This window comes from Pholis gunnellus (genome assembly GCF_910591455.1).
Source record: "Pholis gunnellus genome assembly, chromosome: 9".
Lineage (NCBI taxonomy): Eukaryota > Metazoa > Chordata > Actinopteri > Perciformes > Pholidae > Pholis > Pholis gunnellus.
The window spans coordinates 6,689,399-6,711,590 of record NC_136535.1 but is presented as its reverse complement, the minus strand read 5'-3'; the positions used below and the strand labels follow the sequence as shown (position 1 = coordinate 6,711,590).

Here is a 22,192-nt window from a genome sequence, read left to right as displayed (position 1 = left end):
TTCAGATTCAGAACAACTGGACCTACGGAGAGGTGTTGGATGAGAATGCTAAGACTCACCCCATGCTGCGGCCATACAAAACCTTCTCTGAAAAGGTAACGATTCTTCTGTCTAGTCTGAATCCTGATCATCTGCACACGGGTACTGAACTTTAGCTAAGCAGGATTAAACAAGTATTCCTGAGCCATGAACGTCTCATCTCTTGATTCACGACATACAGTGTGTTGTTGACAGGCTCACTGTTCATTTCCAGACCCTCTTCTCTCTGTTTCTCAGGACAAGGAGATTTATCGTTGGCCCTTCAAAGAATCCGTCAAAGCCATGCTGGCCTGGGAGTGGACCTTGGATAAAGCCAGGGACGGGGAGGGAGAAGTGGAGAAGAAGGCCACACGCAAGATCTCCCAAACTGCTCAGGTACAAGAGAGAGGAGTGAAAAGACCACGAGGTATTAGAATACGCTGTTCCTGAAGGGAAAGGAATTGACTTTGAGATGGATTTTTGTTCTGGACTTATTGTTCCCTTTTTGGAATCATACGTGGTAAGTGGCTCTGGAAAGCCACGTTTCTTTTGTGTCGCCTGTCCTCTTTCCAGGCTGCATAGCGGTGAGGAGGTTGCGTGACTCCATCTGTTTGGTGACACCAGGAAGCTGCTTAACATCCTCCTGTATTATCTGTTCATACATTCATTCATGTTCTGTTATATGTGTCATTTGTCATATGAGTTGCTTATGTTGTAATTTGATTATATTACTCTATACACACGGCATCTATTGCACGTCTTTCCTGTGGGAGGGATCCCTTCTCAATTACTCTTCCTGAGGTTTCCTCCATTTTTTTCTTTCCCTGTTTAAGGGTTTATTTGTTTTTTTTTTCCTTATCTGCTCTGAGGGTCTTAGGACAGAACATGTCTAATGTTGTACCGACTGTAAAACCCCTGAAGCAGATTTGTGATTTGTGACATTGGACTATATCAATAAAATTGGCTTGAATATTGTGATAATGTTAAACTTAGCTGTCCCTCCAGGTTTAAAAAAGGGGTGAAAATAATCCGACCTATCTGTTCACAGTACACACTTGTGACCCATTGAAATCAGTATTCTTAAACGTGCTGCACTTGTGCATAACTTAAATGGGGGAAACAAAATTAAAGCACTTGTCTTTTTGTGGGAACCTCCTGGAGTCCTCTGGAGGTCCCTAAACCTCACACGGAGAACCACATCTCTGTATGATGTGTTTTCTGTCTTCAGGCCACTTATGATCCCAGTCACGGCTACAACCCTCAGCCAATTGATATCGCAGGAATGGCCCTGTCCAGAGAGCTGCAGGTGCGTATCTTTCTGTCACAGCACAGGTAACTGTAGGTCTCATAGTTCGGTTGGACTGTCAGGAGCCTGACTATATAATGTTGTCACCCTCACCGTGTAGTCTATGGCCGAGCAGCTGGCTGAGAACTACCACAACACCTGGGGCAGGAAGAAGAAGCTGGAGCTACAGTCCAAAGGTAAGAGGGGGTTTTCTATGACACATCCTCATCTGAAGAGTTTGTTTTGAGTGATCATTGCTAGTTTGCAATCTGTTGAGTCCAAAAATGACCTCTGTTAGGTGGTGGCACCCATCCTCTGCTCGTGCCGTATGACACCCTGACGGCTAAGGAGAAGGCCAGGGACAGGGAGAAGGCCCAGGACCTGCTCAAGTTCCTGCAGCTCAATGGATATTCTGTGACGAGGTAAGCAGGATGTTCTCACCAGTTCATTTAAGATTAGAGCGTAGAACGGTTTCCTCTGATAGCAGGGTTCTCCCTGTTGTGCAGCAACATTTTGGCCACATAACTTTAGGAGAAAAGAGATTTTTCATGTGTTTTGCATTATATAGGAACAATATATATCGCTCAAATAATAATGACTATTACTGGTTTAAACATTTTGAGCTGAGTTAGCCTTAGCTCTGTGAGTGATCTAGATTTAGCGAGCTAGCCGTCTAAACATCAACAGAACTTTTATAACTAGGCCTATATCAGATGTAACTTTCTTCATAATTTAGCCGAACAGGATGGAAATTGTTGAGTGCGACAAACAGATAACACCATGAAACATGGGGGAAAATGACATGAGTGAAAATGTATACTCACCCAACTTTACACCTTTGAGTTCCCTCCCAAGTGTCGTCGTCTTTTCTTTCTTTTGATGAGATTACTTCAGAGACACACAGTAAATGAAGTAAAATGGTCAAAACAAGCAAACAGCAGCTATAATTTTATTATAAATATTTGACACGTTTTAAAGAAAATGTAACGTAGTAATTCATGGGGACAGAAATGTTGCTGCATAACAGGAACGCCCCAGTTCTGTCCATGTTTCCCCCTCTCTCTATATTTCATTATTCCTCTCTCTTCAGGGGACTGAAGGACATGGAGCAGGACATCTCCTCCATTGAGAAGCGTTTCGCCTACGGCTTCCTCCAGAAGCTTCTTAAATGGATGGACATCGCCCAGGAGTTCATCGCTCATCTCGGTACTGTGGTTTGAGAGACTTCTAACTTTTAACTGCGCACTGTTTAACCAACATGCACCTTTTGAGGGCTGTCTTGATTCTGACTCCGTTTGTTTGAACAGAGGCTGTGGTCAGCAGTGGTAGAGTGGAGAAGTCGCCGCATGAACAAGAGATCAAATTCTTTGCCAAGGTGAGCTGTTTGAAACTGTACAGAAGCTAACCTGTGTAGGGATGCAGTCTTGGTGAAATGTTCTTATTTCACCTGGTTATTTTGTATAGATCCTCCTGCCGCTGGTCAATCAATACTTCAAGAACCACTGCCTGTACTTCCTCTCCACTCCCGCTAAAGTCTTGGGTAGTGGAGGGCATTCCTCCAACAAGGAGAAGGAGATGATTGCAAGGTATGTGCGGTAAAAGACTGGTCTGTTCTCTGAATGACCTGTTCTAGCTTTCCTCTAGTACAGTACTGTGACTGTGTCGATTCCTCTTCCCTGTGTCTCCATCTCTCTCCTGTTGTGCAATATCCAGTTAAAAATCCTTGACCTCCCTTTTGCTTTCTGTGTCACTTCAAACATCTTTCCTGCCCTGTTTCCCTCGACCGTTCTCCCTCCTTCTCCACCTTTTCTCCTCCGACCTCAGTATCTTCTGTAAGTTGGGGGCTTTGGTGAGGCACAGAGTTTCTCTTTTTGGTAAGGAACCTGCATGGTGGCGTTATGCCCTCTCACCATCTCTGTCCCTCTGTTGAATCAGTTTTCCCTTTCTGAATAGTTTTTATTTCGTCAGATGATTTTTCACTCCCTCTTCCTTCCTACCTTGCCCTTTATATATGTCATGATGTTATTCCGTACATTGTGTCACACATTCTGTCCTCCCCACACTCTCATCCCTCCCTTACTGCTTACAGGATCTAATGCTGCTCTGTCTTAAGCTCAACTTCTGCTCAGCCTGATTGTGTTTTATAAATCTCAATCGTGCACAAGCCTCATTGGTTCTCATACGAGTAGCCATGAATGGATGGAGTAATTCTTGAGCCTGCTCCACCACTTATTACATCCGTCAATGAGAAGAACAGCAAAGTAGTGCAAGTCAAGTTTCTCCAGTTACCTGCGACCTTTACAGACGGCTATGACTATTTATAGCGCAAATAGCATACATTAATCACACGTATCTGAAAACAATCATCGTGGTGGTACGTCAGTCTTCATTATTGAACACCTCACAGATGACCAATGACTAATTCATTGAGCTCATCTTCAGGACAAAGCTAAACGACCATTAACTGAGACGATGGCTTGGATGCCTCAGATTGACATTTTACAGAAAAAAAATTGGAAAACTGAAAAATAACCTACAAAATGTTTCACTATAAGGTGACATCATCTTATATTTCATGTCCAGCTTATCATTTCACCAGCAGTGAGGCACATTCTCGCCGCGCTTTCTTCTTTTATAAATTCCAAGTGCCGTATGCATGCTTTTAGTGCGTACGCATCGTTCACACATCTGGGCCCAGGTGTTTATACAGTTGTACCTTTCAGTGTTGTATTACTCGATTGGTCTCAAGACCTCTTTTTGAAAGTCTTGCTTGTTTATTTTAAGACCACAACTTCAGGGATATGACAAAACTGCCTGAGCATTGTCTGATTTATTAGTTAACGTCATTACTGTGATTGCTCATAGAAAACAAAGAAGATGCCTTTTAATGACTTTATCAAGACATTTCTTATGGTTCTCTCATACATGCACACATAGACCGTACATGTGGCATCAAAAGAGGTGTTTTCTGTGCGTGTTTTTATCAGAAATGTGGATCTTTTAGATACATTTGAGGAATCTCTGGTTTGCCTATTCAACATTTTATCTGAAGTGTGTCACGCTAGTGTGGGACTGGTCTTGACTCGGTCTCAACCCTTCAAAGTCTTGGTCACGATAGACTTTAAACCTTTCTTGTTTTAGCTTGTCTTGACTACAACACTGAGCAAAAAACAAACCCCAGAGTGTCACTCATAACTGAGAGGGATTTGAGCATGAATGTCTGTAGTGGTGTCAGGTAGGACAGCATTGCGCTGCAGCTCTGTGAAGTGTTGTCAGCTCGGCTTATGTGAGGCAGTGTGTGCTTTAACCTCATTCTCCATCTTCACCACCATGCATCTCTAATAGACACTCGCAAGTACATGATAGTCAATGCAAAACTGCAGACGAACTGTAAAGTTTTAAATGGAGCGCATAGCACACTATAGCAATGTATGGTTCAACTGTTTCATAATTACGTGTTTAAGTTGTCTCAGTTATGTAATGAGTAAAAATGAATGGTTTTAATGTAATTCTGAGTTTGGTTGTTGTATTTTTAACGTGCGTAGTGTAACTGTTTGTGCTTTCTGTTATTAGTGGAGTGCTTAACTCTTAACTCTATGAATAAATCTGTCCTTTACAATACATTGAGCTCTATTAGGAGGTGGACGTCTCTGACAACACATCTTTGCGCTGTTGTTTTCAGGAACAGATGCAAGCGCAGTGGTAAACTGTCTGCACATCCTCTCACGGTCGCTGGATGCCAGGTAACTCACAAGCTATCCATATCACAAACCCCAGGCAGAAAGAAAATGGAAACAAACCATCTGATTGATGCTGATATTTTGTGTCCTCATTTTTAAGGACCGTTATGAAATCGGGCCCTGAGATTGTCAAGGCCGTCCTGCGCCAGTTCTTTGAGAGTGCTGCCGATGACATTGAGAAGATGGTTGAGAATCTGAAACTGGGCAAAGTGTCCAGTCGGAACCAGGTGAGAGGCGGCTCCCATCCGCTTTGTTTTTTTTACATGTTAATCTTCCTTTTGAGCGGATATGTGTATATGTGTGTGTGTGTTCCTGTAGGTTAAGGGTGTGTCCCAGAACATCAACTACACCACCAATGCCCTGCTGCCAGTCCTCACCTCACTGTTCGACCACATCGCCCAGCACCAGTTTGGGGACGACGTCATGTGTGAGTGAAGCGCTCCTCTCCGTTGAGTTAACGGGTCACGGCTCGCCCGTCGTGGCTCTTGACTCGGCGACGCAAAGGGGCGACTCGTAGCTAATGCAATGCCTCTCTTCTCTGCATCCTCAGTGGACGACCTGCAAATATCCTGCTACCGTTTGATGTGCAGTATCTACTCTCTGGGCACAGTGAAGACTCCACATGTAGAGAAGTGAGTAGAGACCTCTGGATCTATGAAAGCGTCTTTAGCAATTTGCTTTTCTATAGGATTTGATTGTCAAGTGATTATAATTTAAATGGCACAAAATCCACACGCCCTCAATCCTGATTCCCTTCATTCACAGGAAAAACTGCGTAAAGATCATTAAACAGGGAAAAAATAGCATGCTTTCAAAGATTATATTATCTTTCTCTTCTGCAGACAGCGACCAGCTCTCGGCGAGTGTCTGGCCCACTTAGCAGCTGCTATGCCGGTGGCCTTCCTTGAGCCATCGCTGAATGAGTTCAACATGTTTTCTGTTTATACCACCAAGACTCCCAGAGAGAGAACCAGTGAGTTTTCGCTTTGTTTTCCTCCCCAGCACAACATTACCCCAGAATTGGTTTCCCTACCTTGTATTTCGTCCGTCTACTCTCTCCGTCTTCAGTTCTGGGTCTTCCCAACCAAGTGGAGGAGCTGTGCACGGACATCCCAGAGCTGGAGGTCCTGATGAAGGAGATCCATGACCTGGCTGAGTCCGGGGCTCGCTACACAGAAATGCCCCACGTGATTGAGATCACCCTGCCCATGCTGTGTAACTACCTCCCACGCTGGTGGGAGAGGGGCCTGGAGAACTTCCCCGACATGGAGGGCCAGCTGTGCACCTCCATCACCTCCGAGCAGCTGAACCAGCTGCTGGGCAGCATCATGAAGATTGTGGTTAACAACCTGGGCATAGACGAGGCCTCCTGGATGAAGAGATTGGCAGGTCAGTGGGCGGAAGATGCGAAACATCTTCTTTTTCACACGTTGTTCATCTCCTATTTGGAGAAGACCATGCAGACTCTTACTGCTGTTTCCTGTGCGCCCCCTTGTCCAGTGTTTGCCCAGCCCATTGTCAGCAGGGCTAAACCAGAGATGCTTAAATCCCACTTCATCCCCACCATGGAAAAGCTGAAGAAGCGCACAGGTAAGGTGGTGGCGGAGGAGGATCAGCTGCGCATGGAGGGCAAGATAGAGGTGGACAGCGAAAACGGGACCATCAGAGACGAGTTCGCTGTGCTGTGTCGGGACCTGTATGCTCTCTACCCCTTGCTCATCCGCTACGTGGACAATAACAGGTAGCTGAACTCACCGAGGACACGATTAATGTGTAAAACGCATTATTGCTGTATATCGTTAGTATCACAGTCTGAGATTTAGTTGACACTTTTGTCCTGAGTGACTTACAATCAATGAGCATTGTTTTTCTTTAAGAATACTATTACTGTATTCAATTTGGAGACTAAAGCACGTCTTTGACTGAAAAAGATGTATTAGTGTTCAGTGCTTCATCAGCATGGCGACAAGTGGCAAAGCTTCAGACTTCATCAAATTACAGTTTTAAACAGACAAATGGAAAACCTGGAATACAATATATCTACCAAAGTAGAGTAGTTATTCTGGATTCATTTAGATAAATTATTCTAGGTATATTTACAAAAATCATGTATGTGATCAGATTATTTCTGTCCAAGAGCACAAAAAAGAAACCACATTGAGCAACCTTGTCATGGGCATGTTTAAGTACAAAGTACAAAAAGGGAAAACTTTCAGTATTTGCAGTTGGTGGTGCTTGTGGTTCCCTGAAGCAAGTTTAAAGATACTGTGGAAACTGCTCATAGAAATCACGTCTGCAGCTCTAAGCGGATCAATATTATAACTGAGCGGTTTCCATTGTAATTCAACTCCTATCTGTGAAAAGGACATATATAAGGCATTTGACTTGTTTGCAGAATAGAGAGTAAAATATTATCTAGTACAAATAAATCCAGTTTGGTCCATTGTCTGACCCTTACCCATCTCTTGAGTAGGACTTGCAGACTTTGATTCGAGTGCTTGAATGTATCCATTGCTGTCTCTGCCTGCAGGGCGAGGTGGCTGACCTGTCCAGACCCAGATGCTGAGGAGCTTTTCAGGATGGTGGGAGAAGTCTTCATTTTCTGGTCCAAATCCCATGTGAGTCTCTCTGTGTTCCGTGGTCTTTTTTTTTTTCTTTCTACTTGGTGAATTGTGTCTGTCCTTTGCCGTCTACCACCTTCCTTTGTGTTATTCATTACAGAACTTTAAGAGGGAGGAGCAGAACTTTGTGGTGATGAATGAGATCAACAACATGTCCTTCCTGACCGCTGACAGTAAGAGCAAGATGAGCAAGGTGAGAGCGGACAAGCAGACAAATGGCCAAGAAGAACATCGCCTTTTACTCAATAAGATGTTTTATTCACTCACTCCATATCTTGAGCTGTAACACAAACTCTAATAATTCATATTTCACTAACACCACCCATTCCAAGCGGGTAAGACTTTAAATGAAACCCCTCTTTATCCATTCTCAGCTGTTATTTCCTTTCTTTCTTTAAATGGATAAGAACGTCAGGTAAATAATAATCCTTTTCTAGAATTGTTAGAGTACTCTGCCTTTACGTCACTAATACCCTCCTCTTCCAGGACCATGTAAGTGGCAGTACGTAGTGTCCAGGCAGTAGCAGGAGTGTTGCTAACTGTGTTTTCTCCTTATATCCTGTGTCGGGGTTGGACGCTGGGCCTCTAGGCCGGAGATGGAGAGGTTAGACTGTGTTTGTGCACGAGCGCTGTGCTGATCGCATGGCACCCTGAGTTTTGGGAGGCATTTCATCAAGCGCTCCCATGGAACCTCCACACTTCTTAAAAGCACAGACCCCAATATTCACACACATACAGACACACATAGGGTTATAAACACTATCAGTGGAAGAATCAGAACAATAGCCAGTAATAGCAATGTTCCGATAATGCAGATCAATGGGTGAGATGATAGTGTGTAGATGTAGGTTTAGTTGAAACTGCTTCTGTAATGAATGTTTTCTGCGAGTGGGACATATTTGAGTGATGTTGAGCGTGACTGGGCGTGTGTTAGCGACATGAGCGCGTGTGTTTTTATGTTTGTGTATATGTGTGAGTAGGGGTCTGGAGCGGCTTGATGAAAGCTCTTTGCCGTAGATCGTAGTGGCCTGAGAGGTTTCATGGCGCTCGGCTGAGCTGCTGCGTATGTCTTTTTTTGGAGCGTGCACTCCTGCAGCTGAGCGCCATCACCCCCTACCTGTCTTTTTTGATTAATAAACAGTTTGCCTTCAGATCGTCCCCGTTGGACACAGTCGTGGAGCCCACGCTACTGTGCCATCTGTGATGTTGAGACGTTGTTATTGACGTTGGATTTCTTTCAGCTTCTTGTGGTAAAGATTCCTGCGCAGGGGGACTCTTCTCTTTTGAATATTATCGGCGGCTTCGTCTTCACTACCTGTTTACACCCCCAAAAAAAAAACGACCATTCTTCACTGGCACCATTCGCTTGATCCATCAGCAGCGTGTGTCGGGGAGGGGAAACTGAAGCTAGCTCGACATCACCAGTCATTTACTAACTGGACTCGTCCCTCCATATCTAATTCATTGACACCATTAAAAAGTTAAATCGTTAAGTATCTCATGTTTTTCCTTTTTGTGGTTGCTGTAAGATGAAAATGAAAAACCTCCTCTCCTGGGCTATCAGATGGGCATTACTGTGAGCTTCTGTTGCCTGATCATCACAACGCCTCTCTCTGGCCAAAGAGCAGTTTGGACCCACAGAGGCACACTGCGCTGAGGGCAGAGGGGCTGCTGTAAAGGCCAGGCAACAGTCGGTAATGAGCGCTGGCCGCCTCAGCAGGACAGGAGCGTGTGAGAAGAGCTCCAGGGCGACGGAGCTGACCCCCCCCCCCCCCCCCCCCCATATAGACTTGTGCTATTCTGCGTGCTGTCCAGTGGAACAGGATGTGCCCTGTCTGGCCACTGCACTACTAACAGTGAGGCTGCATTGTGTGTATGGACTGCAGCTGATGCAGCAGTGAAGCACCTGAAGCACCGCCACGAGTTGATATTCATGAGAAAAACGTGTTGTTTGATTTCAGCAGATGAATAATTACTTTCACTTGTCGATTCACTTCATCAGCATGTTGTGCGTAAAATGTTACTCGACAGTTGGTTCTTGGCTTCTCATTGTGTCCATTTTCTGTTATGTTTTGTGTTAGAAGTAGTCTTACGTCATTTTTTTTTGTCTAATATTCTCGAAAAGCCTCCGATGTCACAAAAATATTTTCTGAAAAGGAAATGTTTGAGGCGCAGGGGCTTGTAAGTGGAACAGTGATGGATCGGTCTGAACTTTTCTTTCTGTCTTTAGTCTGGAGGCTCAGAGCAGGAGCGTACCAAGAAGAAGCGGCGGGGGGATCGCTACTCCGTGCAGACCTCTCTTATCGTTGCAGCGTTAAAAAAGATGCTTCCTATCGGCCTCAACATGTGCTCTCCGGCAGACCAGGAGCTCATCAACCTCGCCAAGCTCAGATACTCACTGGTACTTTGAAGTGTTCGAAGTCAACTTTTTGAACAAATACATTCTGAATGTCGCCTGAATCTTGGTCTCTTCCCTTGTAGAAAGACACAGATGAAGAGGTGAGGGAGTTCTTGAACAACAATCTGCATCTGCAAGGCAAGGTGAGTAGACCATTCAATTATGTTACATATTGAAGATGATAGTGAAAATAACCGCAAGCGGCAATTCCGGGGTTCAGGCCAATACAGACACCTTTCCAACTCCTACATTAAAGATAACTAACAGGATTTATGACGATTGGATGAGGCGCTCATTTGTTTCTGTCAAAATCTTTGCTGGGCCACGACCTTCACCCCCAATTGGTCAATGTCGAAATTTTGGGGACATTTTAAACAGATTAAAAACATTCCCTAAATTTGGGGATGTTTGGACAAACTAATGTTTGCCTTGCACATGTTTGGAACTGGTGGTGACCCCTATTGAACAATTTCATAATGGTTTTACACGCGGTGGTCAACATTGTGAGGAAACCTATCCTGCGAGTTTTGTAATGATTGGACAAACTATTTCTGATATATTTTCTGATTTGTGTTTTGTCACGCCCATTCTTTGCATTCATAGCACTCCTTATGGTACGATTCAGGTACTTATGTGGAAACATCCTGCCAGTTTTGCGATGATTGGCCCAATGGTTGTGAAGTTAGGTCGATTATGTGCTGAGTCCTTTTAGACTTCTGTGTGTCAAGCTTTATGCAAAATTTGGTCCAATAATGAGCCACAGAAATGTTTTGTAGCAATCAGACCTACAGTTCAGGAGATGTCGAAACGTGTGTTTCAGAAGGCAAATATAGTCAGGTGAGTTCAAAGGATGATGAGAACAGCTGATTTCATGACTGACAACCCAAACAATGACAGCAATGAAAGTATGAGTTAGCAGGATATATGAGAAATAACTACAGGCCTGATCATGCATCGTCCTCCTGACTCAACTTAGTAATAATAATAACTAAGCTCAGAAACAATAGGATTTCATCCCTTTGGGCTATGTAACACGCAGCCTACATATTTGCCCTTTGGTTTCAGGTGGAGGACCCGGCTATGCGCTGGCAGATGTCCCTTTATAAGGAGTTGTCCGGAAAGGCTGAGGATGCTGAGGACCCTGAGAAGGTGGTGAAAAGGGTTCAAGAGGTGTCTGCTGTCCTTTACCACATTGAGGTGGTGAGTAAAGGACACAAGCTCAAGTGCTCTGCGAGCAAACACACATGACTGTACACACATTGAAGGCATTGACTTGACAAGCTTTTGCTGCAAAAATGAGGATTTGTTCGGTCAACGCTTTTTTCTCTCTCTCTCTAGACGGAGCATCCCTTCAAGTCAAAGAAAATGGTGTGGCACAAGCTGCTGTCCAAACAGCGTCGCAGGGCCGTGGTGGCCTGTTTCAGGATGACGCCCCTGTACAACGTCCCCGCGTAATGATTCCCCTCAAACAAAAACGCTCAATAAAATAATCTGAAGGCTTTACATGAGCCATTACAACCGTCTCCTCTCCTCTCCTCTCACAGGCACAGGGCAACCAACATGTTCTTGGACGCCTACAAACGTAACTGGTTAGAGACTGAAGGTTACTCATTTGAGGACAAGATGATCGACGACTTGTCAGTAAGTCATCCTCCCTTTTTAAACGCGTGAATCACAAGATCAACCTACACATTGTGGGCAATATGTCCTTAATGCCGGTCGTACGTTAACTCCAATAATTAGAAAGCCTTGGAGGAAGAGGAGGAAGAGGAAGAGGAGACCGAGACGAAGCCTGACCCCCTTCATCAGCTGATTCTTCATTTCAGCCGCACAGCTCTCACAGAGAAGAGGTGAGGGCGTTTTGCTGCGTCTGCGACTCGCCTCTTTAATGACCCGTTCCCTCACTGACTCTCGTTGAGTTCTGTCCTGTGTTTTCTCATTACAGTAAACTTGACGTTGACCATCTCTATATGTCTTATGCTGATATTATGGCAAAGGTAAGACAGTCAGTGAGCAGCATCTTTAAATGCTCTGGATGTGAATTGTGTGGATGTGAATAAATGGATAGAAAGAACAACTGAATGACATACAGCTGAAAATAATAGATTGGAATTGCACAACAGAAAGTCTGGTGTTGGTTGTTACATTTGCCTTCAACAACAATTATTGTGAATGTGTGATTGCTAAATCTGATGTGGTCTTGCACTTGCTGTCATCTCCCTCCAGAGCTGCCACATTGGTGAGGAGGACGAAGGGGGAGATCAGGAGGGGGAGGAGCCAGCCTTTGAGGTGCGACAGACAGAGATGGTATGGGGAGACCAGGGGAAGGGAGGCAGGGGGAGTCAGCGGAGAAGCAACTCCCCACGCACTGAGTGACCACACCTTGAAAACACACTCGGCACAACCCCCCCCACCACAAATCTTCTCTTTTCTCTCGTCCACTCACAACACTTGTGTATTTCCTGCTATTGTGGACTGACCTGTGCATGCCTTTGCTGGACTCTGCCCACCAGTCGGTTCAATGTTGTGGACTTGAGTTGTTATATTTCCTAAATTGCATGACTTGGGTGCAGAGAGTCGGTGCAGCTAAAGACAACAAAATGAAACAGAGGTCAAAACAGACCACTGAGTCTTTGCTAGGTGTCATAGAATCACAGTTTCCAAGCCTGATGTGCTTCTCAATTTGTTTAGGGGTTGTTTGAAGTTTACAGCAAATGACCAAATCCTAGTACGGTTTAGTACATCTACTTAAAACATATCTAAACATACAGGATATTATTAATCCTAAAATGTTTGAATTTGAAATGCCTACCTGGATATATAAAAAAGCAATCTCTCAAATTTTGTTCGGGGTTTTTTGTTTAAAGTTTTCCAAAATAAAATACACCTTCATGTCTGTTGTTAACAGATCTAGTAAGGCCACCATTTAGCAGTGCCGCTATCACTTTGCCTGCACAAAATATATTTTAACTGCACATTTCATATGGACAAATGTGCTCAGCAGCACCCAAAGGTAAATCAACCCCTTACTATGTCTGGTCATTTGAATTGAGCAGCTCAATGATTTGTTTTGCTTCAAAAGCCAGGTTTGGACACTGATGCTGTAGGTATAGAGATCGATGGCTTTTCCTGGAGGGCAGCATAACATTCATTTGCACTGCGAATCTCTTTCACACCAAATCAGGCGTTGTGGGTAAAACTCACATGGTCCACTTAACGCCCGACTTGGTGTGAAAGCAGCCTCAGTGTACTACAAGAACCTCTTCAATGAGTTCAGCGTTGATCCTCATTCAGGGTTATTTTCATTTCTATTCCTTCATGATATTCATGAGAAAAGAGTGAACCATATCAGCTACCATAAGAGCCTCTTATGGTAGCTGATATGTGCTCAGAGATGTGATGTTGTCATCCAAGACAAGCAGCTATTTTTAGAAACCGATAAGTTATGAAGCCACGCAGCAGGTTTCCTGACAGTGGAACCAGCTCTCTTGTGTGTCCGTGGTCAGGCTCCCCCAGGCTTGCACCACCCTTTCCTGACTCACACCCTCCTGTACTCACCTGCTAATCGGGCTGCGTTCACCCTTATGGACTCGCCTAATAACTTGAAATCTAACCGGCAAAGTAACCGATTTTGTTTGTCTTTATTTTTGAATTGGACGATGTTAACAAGTCTCCCTCTCTGTGCTCACCAAGGACTACAGTAAAAGCCTGCACAGTCAGCCGTACATACACTGTCCCAAAGCCACTCATGCAATCATACACTGACTCGCATGCAGACACACTCACACCCTCAGCCACATTCGACCTCTTCTCACTCATCACAAAGACACATAGTTTGCTCGAAAAAAGATGAGCAGAACCTCTGTAAGTAGAGAAAAGTTCCACTCTTTTTAAAAACAGTCAGGCTTAGGAGGGAGGGGGGGGGGGGGGGCAGAGGGAGGGGTAGCTCCCGTTCTGGGTGCTTTGGGCGGAGGCTTTACGCATGGTGTGAAGAGGGAGGGTCAAATCTAACCTCTTGTGTTGAGAGGATAGCTGTTCGTATCAGCTGTACTGTTTTATTTGTAACAAAGGGATTAATGTAGTATAATAGGACAGTGCAGTACAGTGGGTATTGCAGTGAAGTAGAATACAGTACTAGGTAGCAGTATTAAAGTAGTATAATATAGTATGACACTGTACAGTTTTCAATTTCAATCAGGTCTACGTGTTATGTACTTTATATTGGCAACAGTAAACAATATCTGCAAACGTATTCAATAATATGATTTTATTTTGTATAAAGAAAAACTCAATTGTTTCTTGCTATTTGATATATAAGCTGACATATTTGGGCCATTTTAGGTTAAAAAACATAATAATGAAGCCAGAGGACGGGGTAATATTCTGAGAAAAAAACTCACATTTACGAGCAAAAAACCTTAAATATTCTCTGAGATTATAAAAGTGGGATTTTTTTATCCCCATATTTGGACTGAGGAGGAGTGACGTAGAGACGCGGTATACGGCTCTGGTAGCGGTAATGACCTGTCTATCACAAGGTAGCCCCGCCCTAAATCAAACTCCACTTTATGGTCTATTTTACTCTAAATGGGACCCTAATTTGCTAAATGAACATCATGCCGTAATGAAGAAGACTTGAAACTAGAGATTGAGACCATAAACTCAACAATATTTACTGGGGTAATAAATCAAGTGAGAAGTTGAGTCATTTCATCCGCATTGGCTTCACTTTTCAGAACCGGAGGTTGCCGCCCGGCCTAAAGTAGTGTTATCATGGTCAGGGAGCCTCTGAGCGAGGCGAAGGTACTGAAAGATAAATATATGAACATGAATAGATACTAATATATTATATTTTGCACTCACTGGCTCACAGTGTTAAACGGTGGCGTCTGTGGTGTGAGGAGGTTGATCCAACCTTGCAAATTGAGGGGAAGTGAGGTGGTTTGACAAAAACGTTTATTTCTTGGAAATGTATGACCTTATAATTTACTAAATATCTGTTTTTTTTCCCACTGAATGTGACCCTTCTCCTCTGGCTGGTAATCCTAATAATCATCCTTTTTATCAAATCAAAACCTCTAGTTGATTTATTAGACATTCATCTGAAAATTGCCCAGACTTGCAAGCACAAATTTAGAACATTAACTATTGAAATCCCAAATATATTTTTTAAACTTTATGATACTCCTAGTCAATTAAGTTCATTTCAGCTCAGGTTTACAGACTTAGTGTCCCGTGTTTAAACTTAGAGACCGAGAGGAACCACATGATGCTGCTGCAGGTAGCACAACTGAAGGGCTCTGGGTTTGTACTGTTGGATAGCGGGATCTGCATGCTGTGTTACTCAGACGACTGCTGTTGCTTCCTCGTAAGAATGTGTGAAATGTGTGGTGTGTTGTGGGATGCCCGGGGAAGAAATGTCTGCTGCCATCGACGGTTTGCTGCCTCTGGAAGATGTCAAGAGCTGGAATAACTGTCTCCATCACTAACACACATTGTGTTCCATTGAAAGAGAGAGACTGTGTGTGTGTGTGTGTGTGTGTGTGTGTGTGTGTGTGTGTGTGTGTGTGTGTTCCTGTATCTCTATCTTTGTGAGAATTAATAGTAGTTTTAGTATTTTAGATAAATAAAGGTCCAGGGCTGCAGCCAGCGCCTGAGCCCAAATCTTTTCATGACTAAGACAGTGTTTTTTTTAAAGACTTTTAAAGGACAGGCCTGACGAGATACAGTAGTTATTTCTCAAAAATATTTTCTTACTTATGTACCGCTACCTTTTTTGTATCTAGTCTGTAGCGAACAGAAATGTTCATTTGGATGTGTTGTATGTCGTCATCAGCTTTAGCTCCATTAGAAACGTCTCTGTGCAGTCAATGGATGGTCATAATTAGGATAGAATTATAAGGGTGTGTGTGTGTGTGTGTGTGTGTGTGTGTGTGTGTGTGTGTGTGTATATGTGCGAGAGAGTGCGGGGGGCAGTGCAGTCCCAGTTGGCAGGGTTACAGCTGTGTCCCTCTTGCTCTGCTCTCCACAGGACAAGGAGATGGAGAAACAGCGGCTTCTGTACCAGCAGTCGCGTCTGCACAACCGCGGGGCTGCAGAGATGGTGCTGCAGATGATCAGTGCCTGTAAAGGTAGCTACACACACACACACACACACACTCACACACTGTCACTCACATGGTTGTGTCACTTGTGCGGATATTATATTGACTTTAAATAATGTCACTATAGGCCGTCCTTATCTCAGAATGATGAATGACCGATCGGGGCTAATCGGTGATAAATAGTTATTTTTTGGAGCTGTGTGATATTACAGTTCCCCTCAGCCAGTTAACTGACTTCAAGGATAGAGTGGTGTTTGAGACACTGAACAGCAAATGATGCTGATGCTGCACTTTGCCTCGAGGAGTGAGAATCAGTTACAAGTCAAAGTCCTGCATTCAAAATGGTACAAAGGTATTTAGCATCAGAGGATACCTAAAGGACCAAAAGTAAAAGTATTATGCTGAATGGACAGTTTTAGAATAATATATAGATGGATTATAATTAATATGCATCATGTTGTAGCTGGTAAAGGTCGGGGTCATTTTAATCACTTTATATACTGCTGGGTAGCTTAATCTATTAACATGCATCAGTTATTAGTTGATTTTATATATTTTTTATAATTGTTAAACTGAGTCTTCAAAGTAACTAAAGCTGTCAAATAACTTTGCTTCTGAACGGTCGTAAATTAGAAGAATAAAATAACAGAAAATGGAAATACTCAAGTAAATTACCTTAAAATTGTGCTCAAGTACGGTTCTTGAGTAAATGTATTTAGTTACATTCCACCACCGATTTTTAATTTTTTATTGCAAGTAGACAAGAAAAAGGTTTTGTTTTTTGAATGAAATGCTGGAAATAATAAAATGTACTTTCAGCTTCACGTTATTAATTAATTAAATCAACAAATACATCCTAATATACAATAAAGTAGTACAAATTAGACCCACTTTTACCAGCTTCAACAATAAGGTGAAACTCATTAATGCGTCAAAATAAACAAATCATATTTCCTTCTGAAACGGACCGTTCTGCACGATTAACACTTTTACTTTGGGTATTTTGCCGCTAATATTTAGTACTTCTACTGAAGTCAAATGTTGAATGCTTTACTTGTAGCAGAGCATTTGCACACTGTTGTGTTGGTACTTTTACTTCCACCACTGATGTCTCGTCTGATTGCAGGTGAACCTGGAGTCATGGTTTCTTCCACACTCAAACTGGGAATCTCCATCCTCAATGGAGGCAACTGTGACGTACAGCAGGTAAGTACTCTGAGAGTTTTACATCCATTTTAGACGATTACATCTTTCACTAGACAGCTGGAATAAATCACGGCAGCTGGATTTTCACGATATCACGAGGTCACGCGATTATTTGCAGGATCACATATCGGACGAAAATCTTCAAGTAGTGAGTTTGTGTCCGGACCAATCAGAGGCCTGTGAAGAGCTGCTGGCAGCTCCGGCTGTGATTTAGGTGTATGTGAAGCTACACAGAGAGGGAACTGTTTGTTCAACACAACAATGTCCTGAAGATGTTAGCGGAGATGGTGCGATAGCATCAGTTCCATCTGAACAGGAGAGGGAAAAAATATGTTTTCCAAACAGTTTGCAATGACAGCTTCTCAGATGGCGTGAAGACTAAAGCTCAACTGAATGTTCTACTAGGATGCTACTCAACATCTTAATCTTCTTTTGTTGATTGTGTGCAGAGAATGCTGGACTATCTGAAGGATAAAAAGGATGTGGGATTCTTCCTTAGCGTTCAGGCTCTGATGCAGACCTGCAGGTCTGTCGTGGATTTCTGTTCTTGACCTCTCTCGTTTTTTGATCGTTGCTCTCTAAACAATGTTTAGAGTAAAAGGGCTTATTGTGAGTAAAGTTTGTAGAACTGCATCGTCCTAAACTGACCGAATACTTCATGTTCACAGCGTTTTGGACTTGAATGCTTTTGAGAGACAAAACAAGGCCGAGGGACTTGGGATGGTTTCAGAGGAAGGCACTAGTGAGTATGGTCTACGGCTTCTTACTGCCACACACTATCTGAACACACTGCCCCACAGACTGCCACACACACACACACACTGTCACATCCCTGTTCTCCTACGTCATTGTGCATTGGTTTGAGACATATTGTGACATGTTTCTAGTTCTAGTGAGTGTCTGAGTTTGCCTGTTTGAGAATGCAGGTATGTTTTCATGAACGTGTGTTCTAGGAGTGTTGGAGCATTAAACGCAGCATTGTGACTATTGATCTGTGAATCTGTTTTATCAGCCGCGGACAGTCTTGAGATTCCTGGACTCACTGCGTCTCTTTGTCTTTCTCTCTCCCTCATCTTGTTCACTTTGCCCGTTTTCGACCCTTTCCCCCTCCATGCTCATGTCTCTCTCCCAACCCGTCAATTTGCTGTTCTCACGGTTCTCAGATAAGAAGCTAGAACGTGGTAAATGATCTCATATATTTGCTTTCTTTCTGTCCCTCCTTTTCTGTCCTCTCTGTCCCTTTTTTTTCTTTTTTCTTTAGCTCTCGATCACCCGACTAGTCTTTTCCTTGCTGTGACCTTTAATATGCATTTCATTTCACACTCAAGGACCGAGTGAAGTCAAACTTTACAGTCACTTGTAAGGTTTGATTTTCGTCCTTGAGTGTTTTTAATCACAGATCTACTGTAACTCTGACACTCAGTCTTGTGACTGATCATTGGGAAGGAGAGGCAGTAACCTCGTTCCTCCTTTCCCACTCAGTTCTCTCCAGTAGAACGTAGAGAACTACACTGACCCTGTGTCCTAGAAACTCTGAAATGAATTGCAGCAGCAGCAGGGACTCTCTAAGCCCTGTATCGCTCTCATTCACATCATTTAAATGTAGTTTGACCCACACAGCTCGACCATCTGTGTGAAGTCACTGCATATAAATCCTCTCTCTCCCTAAAATGTTCTCATCGAGTTCTGCTTTTGCACGACAGCAACATTTAATTGTGGCCTCGTTGTTGGAAAAACTCAACTCGACAGCTTTCCAGTGTACATTGAAGTAAAAAAAAAAGAGCAACAACTAAAAGCCTGTTGCTGATCCAGCAGAGCGTTTTATTACACGGAAGATGGGAAGGGCTCTCTCCTCAGTCCTTTGTCCCATCAGGACAAAGAGTGGATCATAAGGGGAACAAATAACTGGATAATAATGAGAAAAGAGTCGAGATAAGAGAGAAAAACAAAATGCTTTCTAGTAATTGTAATTGTAATAGTAATTGTATTAGTGCATTTAAATGTATTTATTTAGTCTTTTATTTGATTTGCACAGAGCATGTTAAAAAATACAAGATGTGAACATGCCAGAGTTACCAAGAATACAAATTTACATCCATCTAGGCAGCGAACCAAAAGAGCAACACAAACGGATACAAACATGTAAAACACAAGTAGAAAAGACCAAATGCCATCAGCCATAGTTTGAGACGGGTGTTAAAAGTGTAATATATATGCATACTTGTTCATATGCAATAGTCTGTTAGAGTAATGAAATAACAAGTTTTGCTTTTTTAAAGAGCTTCAAGCACTATTGCTGACTCATGTTCCTGTAATTACTGTATGCATTGTGTACTCTGTTGTACTCTGCCTACTCCACCGCCACGTTTCTGTTCTTCTGTCATGAGTACATCTGAGCATGCTTGTGCATTTTTGACTAAGACAGTTTTTCCAAGTATGCACTTTCTGATGGCATGCCAATAGAGAGCTGTAAAGTGTGTATTTTGTAATGGATGGGATTTAAAATCAAATGAAGTAAAACATATTTCAGTCAAAAGATTCTGAAATGACCACACTTAAAAAGCTACTCGCGTCCTGTGAGATGAGTTGACATCCTTTACTTCCACCCTGACAACAGCGGTTAACTCACAATTCGACATCTATTGTTCCTCCAACACCCATACACATCCATACGCATCCATACGCATCCATACGCATCCATACGCATCCATACGCATCCATACGCATCCATACGCATCCATACGCATCCATACGCATCCATACGCATCCATACGCATCCATACACATCCATACACACCCATACACACCCATACACATCCATACACACCCATACACACCCATACACACCCATACACACCCATACACATCCATACACATCCATACACATCCATACACATCCATACACACCCATACACACCCATACACATCCATACACACCCATACACACCCATACACACCCATACACATCCATACACATCCATACACACCCATACACACCCATACACATCCATACACACCCATACACACCCATACACACCCATACACACCCATACACACCCATACACACCCATACACACCCATACACATCCATACACATCCATACACATCCATACACATCCATACACACCCATACACACCCATACACACCCATACACACCCATACACATCCATACACACCCATACACACCCATACACACCCATACACACCCATACACATCCATACACATCCATACACACCCATACACACCCATACACACCCATACACACCCATACACATCCATACACACCCATACACACCCATACACACCCATACACATCCATACACATCCATACACATCCATACACATCCATACACACCCATACACACCCATACACATCCATACACATCCATACACACCCATACACACCCATACACACCCATACACATCCATACACACCCATACACACCCATACACATCCATACATGCAGAGTTCAGTAGATCTGTCCTGCATGCCGGAGTGCCTTGAACTTATCTCTGTATTTGTGTGTTCACCGTCTTCATTTGTGATTTGTATCTGTATCTGTTATTATTCCCTGGTTTCCTGGTGACATTTATCTGTGTATCCCATGTCCATTTAAACGTGATGACCGGTGTTTGATCTGCTGTCCGTGTCTGAGTTTTGTTGAATAGAGGTTTTCTGTAAAACACTATCTGGAGTGCTAGACGGAGGTAACGTTTTCTCGGCCTCCCTTTCCTGCTGACAAACACATTCTAACTCATTCTAATGAAAGGGGAGTGAAGTGATGGTACTTACACGTTTACTGTTCTTACAATGCACATGTGTGTACAGTCACGCTGCACTAATCAGCGTCACCACACACTCTGCTTTAGTTTCATCTACTGTTGCAGGTAAGTTTTTTTTTTGTTGCTTATCGATAATATTTCACTACTAAATCTGCCTCTGTAACATTGTGCAGTGTTAAGTGTGTATCAGTAATGTGATGTGTGACGTTATATTGGATAACCATAATCACCATTTCACCAGAATAACACAGTTGATGCCTAATCTGAATACTGATTATTCTGTTTTAACACGTCGCCTGTTTTCAGATTTAGCCTTTTTGTTTTATAACATTATGAAAACGATAATTAAACTCTAATTCCCCGTGCAGTTTTGCTTGTTAAAATAGTTTTTATATATATATATTTGTTATATTTAGAAAGGGGAAGGATCTCTGCGCTAGCTTCAATAAAATGACTATTATGTAAAAAGTTGATTTTGTCTTTGGAACTGGTGAAATAGTTTTGCCTGAGAAGCAGAATTATTTTGCCTTTAGATTCAAAAATAGATTTTAAAAAATGACTTGTTCAGATGGAGACATGTACTAGTGTATTGTTCTATTACTTCTTCCTTTTAGTAATAACTTAATATACCTTAATAAACAGCAAGGGAATAGTAAATCATAATTTGCACTCGATTTTATTGGTGAAATGTTTTGTCTCTGCAGATCTTTGTCATGTCGCTGTGCCCATAGATAGAGTGTGTATGTAGACAGTGAAGCAATGAAAATGAAAATGTTAAATCATGGGATGAAGTGTTCAGTTTAAAAACAAGTTAAATACACTGGTGTTTCCTTTTAACACATGTAATACCTTGTGCTTCTCTTTGTTTTTGCCGCTGTGTATTCTAACAGGATAACACAGCAGAAAGACTTTTCAACATCAATCATTTGCATTTCCTGTGTCCCTCTTGCCAGATGAGAAAGTGATGGCGGACGATGAATTTACGTGTGACATCTTCCGCTTCCTGCAGCTTCTTTGTGAGGGCCACAACAACGG

General features: G+C 42.8%; 1 protein-coding gene across 6 annotated transcripts in view; it reads left to right on the top strand.

Moving 5' to 3' along the window:
* Nucleotides 1-22,192, top strand: part of ryr1b (ryanodine receptor 1b (skeletal)) — a 72,876-nt gene that overhangs the window by 37,267 nt on the left and 13,417 nt on the right. Inside the window, exons 54-86 of one of the 6 annotated variants that reach the window (XM_079166247.1) lie at nucleotides 6-95; nucleotides 277-414; nucleotides 1,247-1,324; nucleotides 1,425-1,500; nucleotides 1,602-1,725; nucleotides 2,394-2,509; nucleotides 2,611-2,678; nucleotides 2,768-2,889; nucleotides 3,128-3,177; nucleotides 4,986-5,046; nucleotides 5,144-5,270; nucleotides 5,362-5,470; nucleotides 5,594-5,675; nucleotides 5,886-6,016; nucleotides 6,112-6,432; nucleotides 6,544-6,784; nucleotides 7,574-7,661; nucleotides 7,765-7,857; nucleotides 8,254-8,268; nucleotides 9,895-10,065; nucleotides 10,146-10,205; nucleotides 11,128-11,262; nucleotides 11,401-11,513; nucleotides 11,607-11,703; nucleotides 11,806-11,912; nucleotides 12,008-12,059; nucleotides 12,289-12,369; nucleotides 16,094-16,193; nucleotides 17,293-17,372; nucleotides 17,822-17,898; nucleotides 18,041-18,114; nucleotides 18,536-18,553; nucleotides 22,111-22,191. In XM_079166247.1, coding sequence (XP_079022373.1) covers nucleotides 6-95; nucleotides 277-414; nucleotides 1,247-1,324; nucleotides 1,425-1,500; nucleotides 1,602-1,725; nucleotides 2,394-2,509; nucleotides 2,611-2,678; nucleotides 2,768-2,889; nucleotides 3,128-3,177; nucleotides 4,986-5,046; nucleotides 5,144-5,270; nucleotides 5,362-5,470; nucleotides 5,594-5,675; nucleotides 5,886-6,016; nucleotides 6,112-6,432; nucleotides 6,544-6,784; nucleotides 7,574-7,661; nucleotides 7,765-7,857; nucleotides 8,254-8,268; nucleotides 9,895-10,065; nucleotides 10,146-10,205; nucleotides 11,128-11,262; nucleotides 11,401-11,513; nucleotides 11,607-11,703; nucleotides 11,806-11,912; nucleotides 12,008-12,059; nucleotides 12,289-12,369; nucleotides 16,094-16,193; nucleotides 17,293-17,372; nucleotides 17,822-17,898; nucleotides 18,041-18,114; nucleotides 18,536-18,553; nucleotides 22,111-22,191 — 3,376 coding nt within the window. The remainder of the gene's footprint in view (nucleotides 1-5; nucleotides 96-276; nucleotides 415-1,246; nucleotides 1,325-1,424; nucleotides 1,501-1,601; nucleotides 1,726-2,393; nucleotides 2,510-2,610; nucleotides 2,679-2,767; nucleotides 2,890-3,127; nucleotides 3,178-4,985; nucleotides 5,047-5,143; nucleotides 5,271-5,361; nucleotides 5,471-5,593; nucleotides 5,676-5,885; nucleotides 6,017-6,111; nucleotides 6,433-6,543; nucleotides 6,785-7,573; nucleotides 7,662-7,764; nucleotides 7,858-8,253; nucleotides 8,269-9,894; nucleotides 10,066-10,145; nucleotides 10,206-11,127; nucleotides 11,263-11,400; nucleotides 11,514-11,606; nucleotides 11,704-11,805; nucleotides 11,913-12,007; nucleotides 12,060-12,288; nucleotides 12,370-16,093; nucleotides 16,194-17,292; nucleotides 17,373-17,821; nucleotides 17,899-18,040; nucleotides 18,115-18,535; nucleotides 18,554-22,110; nucleotide 22,192) is intronic. The other 5 variants (XM_079166250.1, XM_079166248.1, XM_079166251.1 and 2 more) reach the window with 5 other exon arrangements.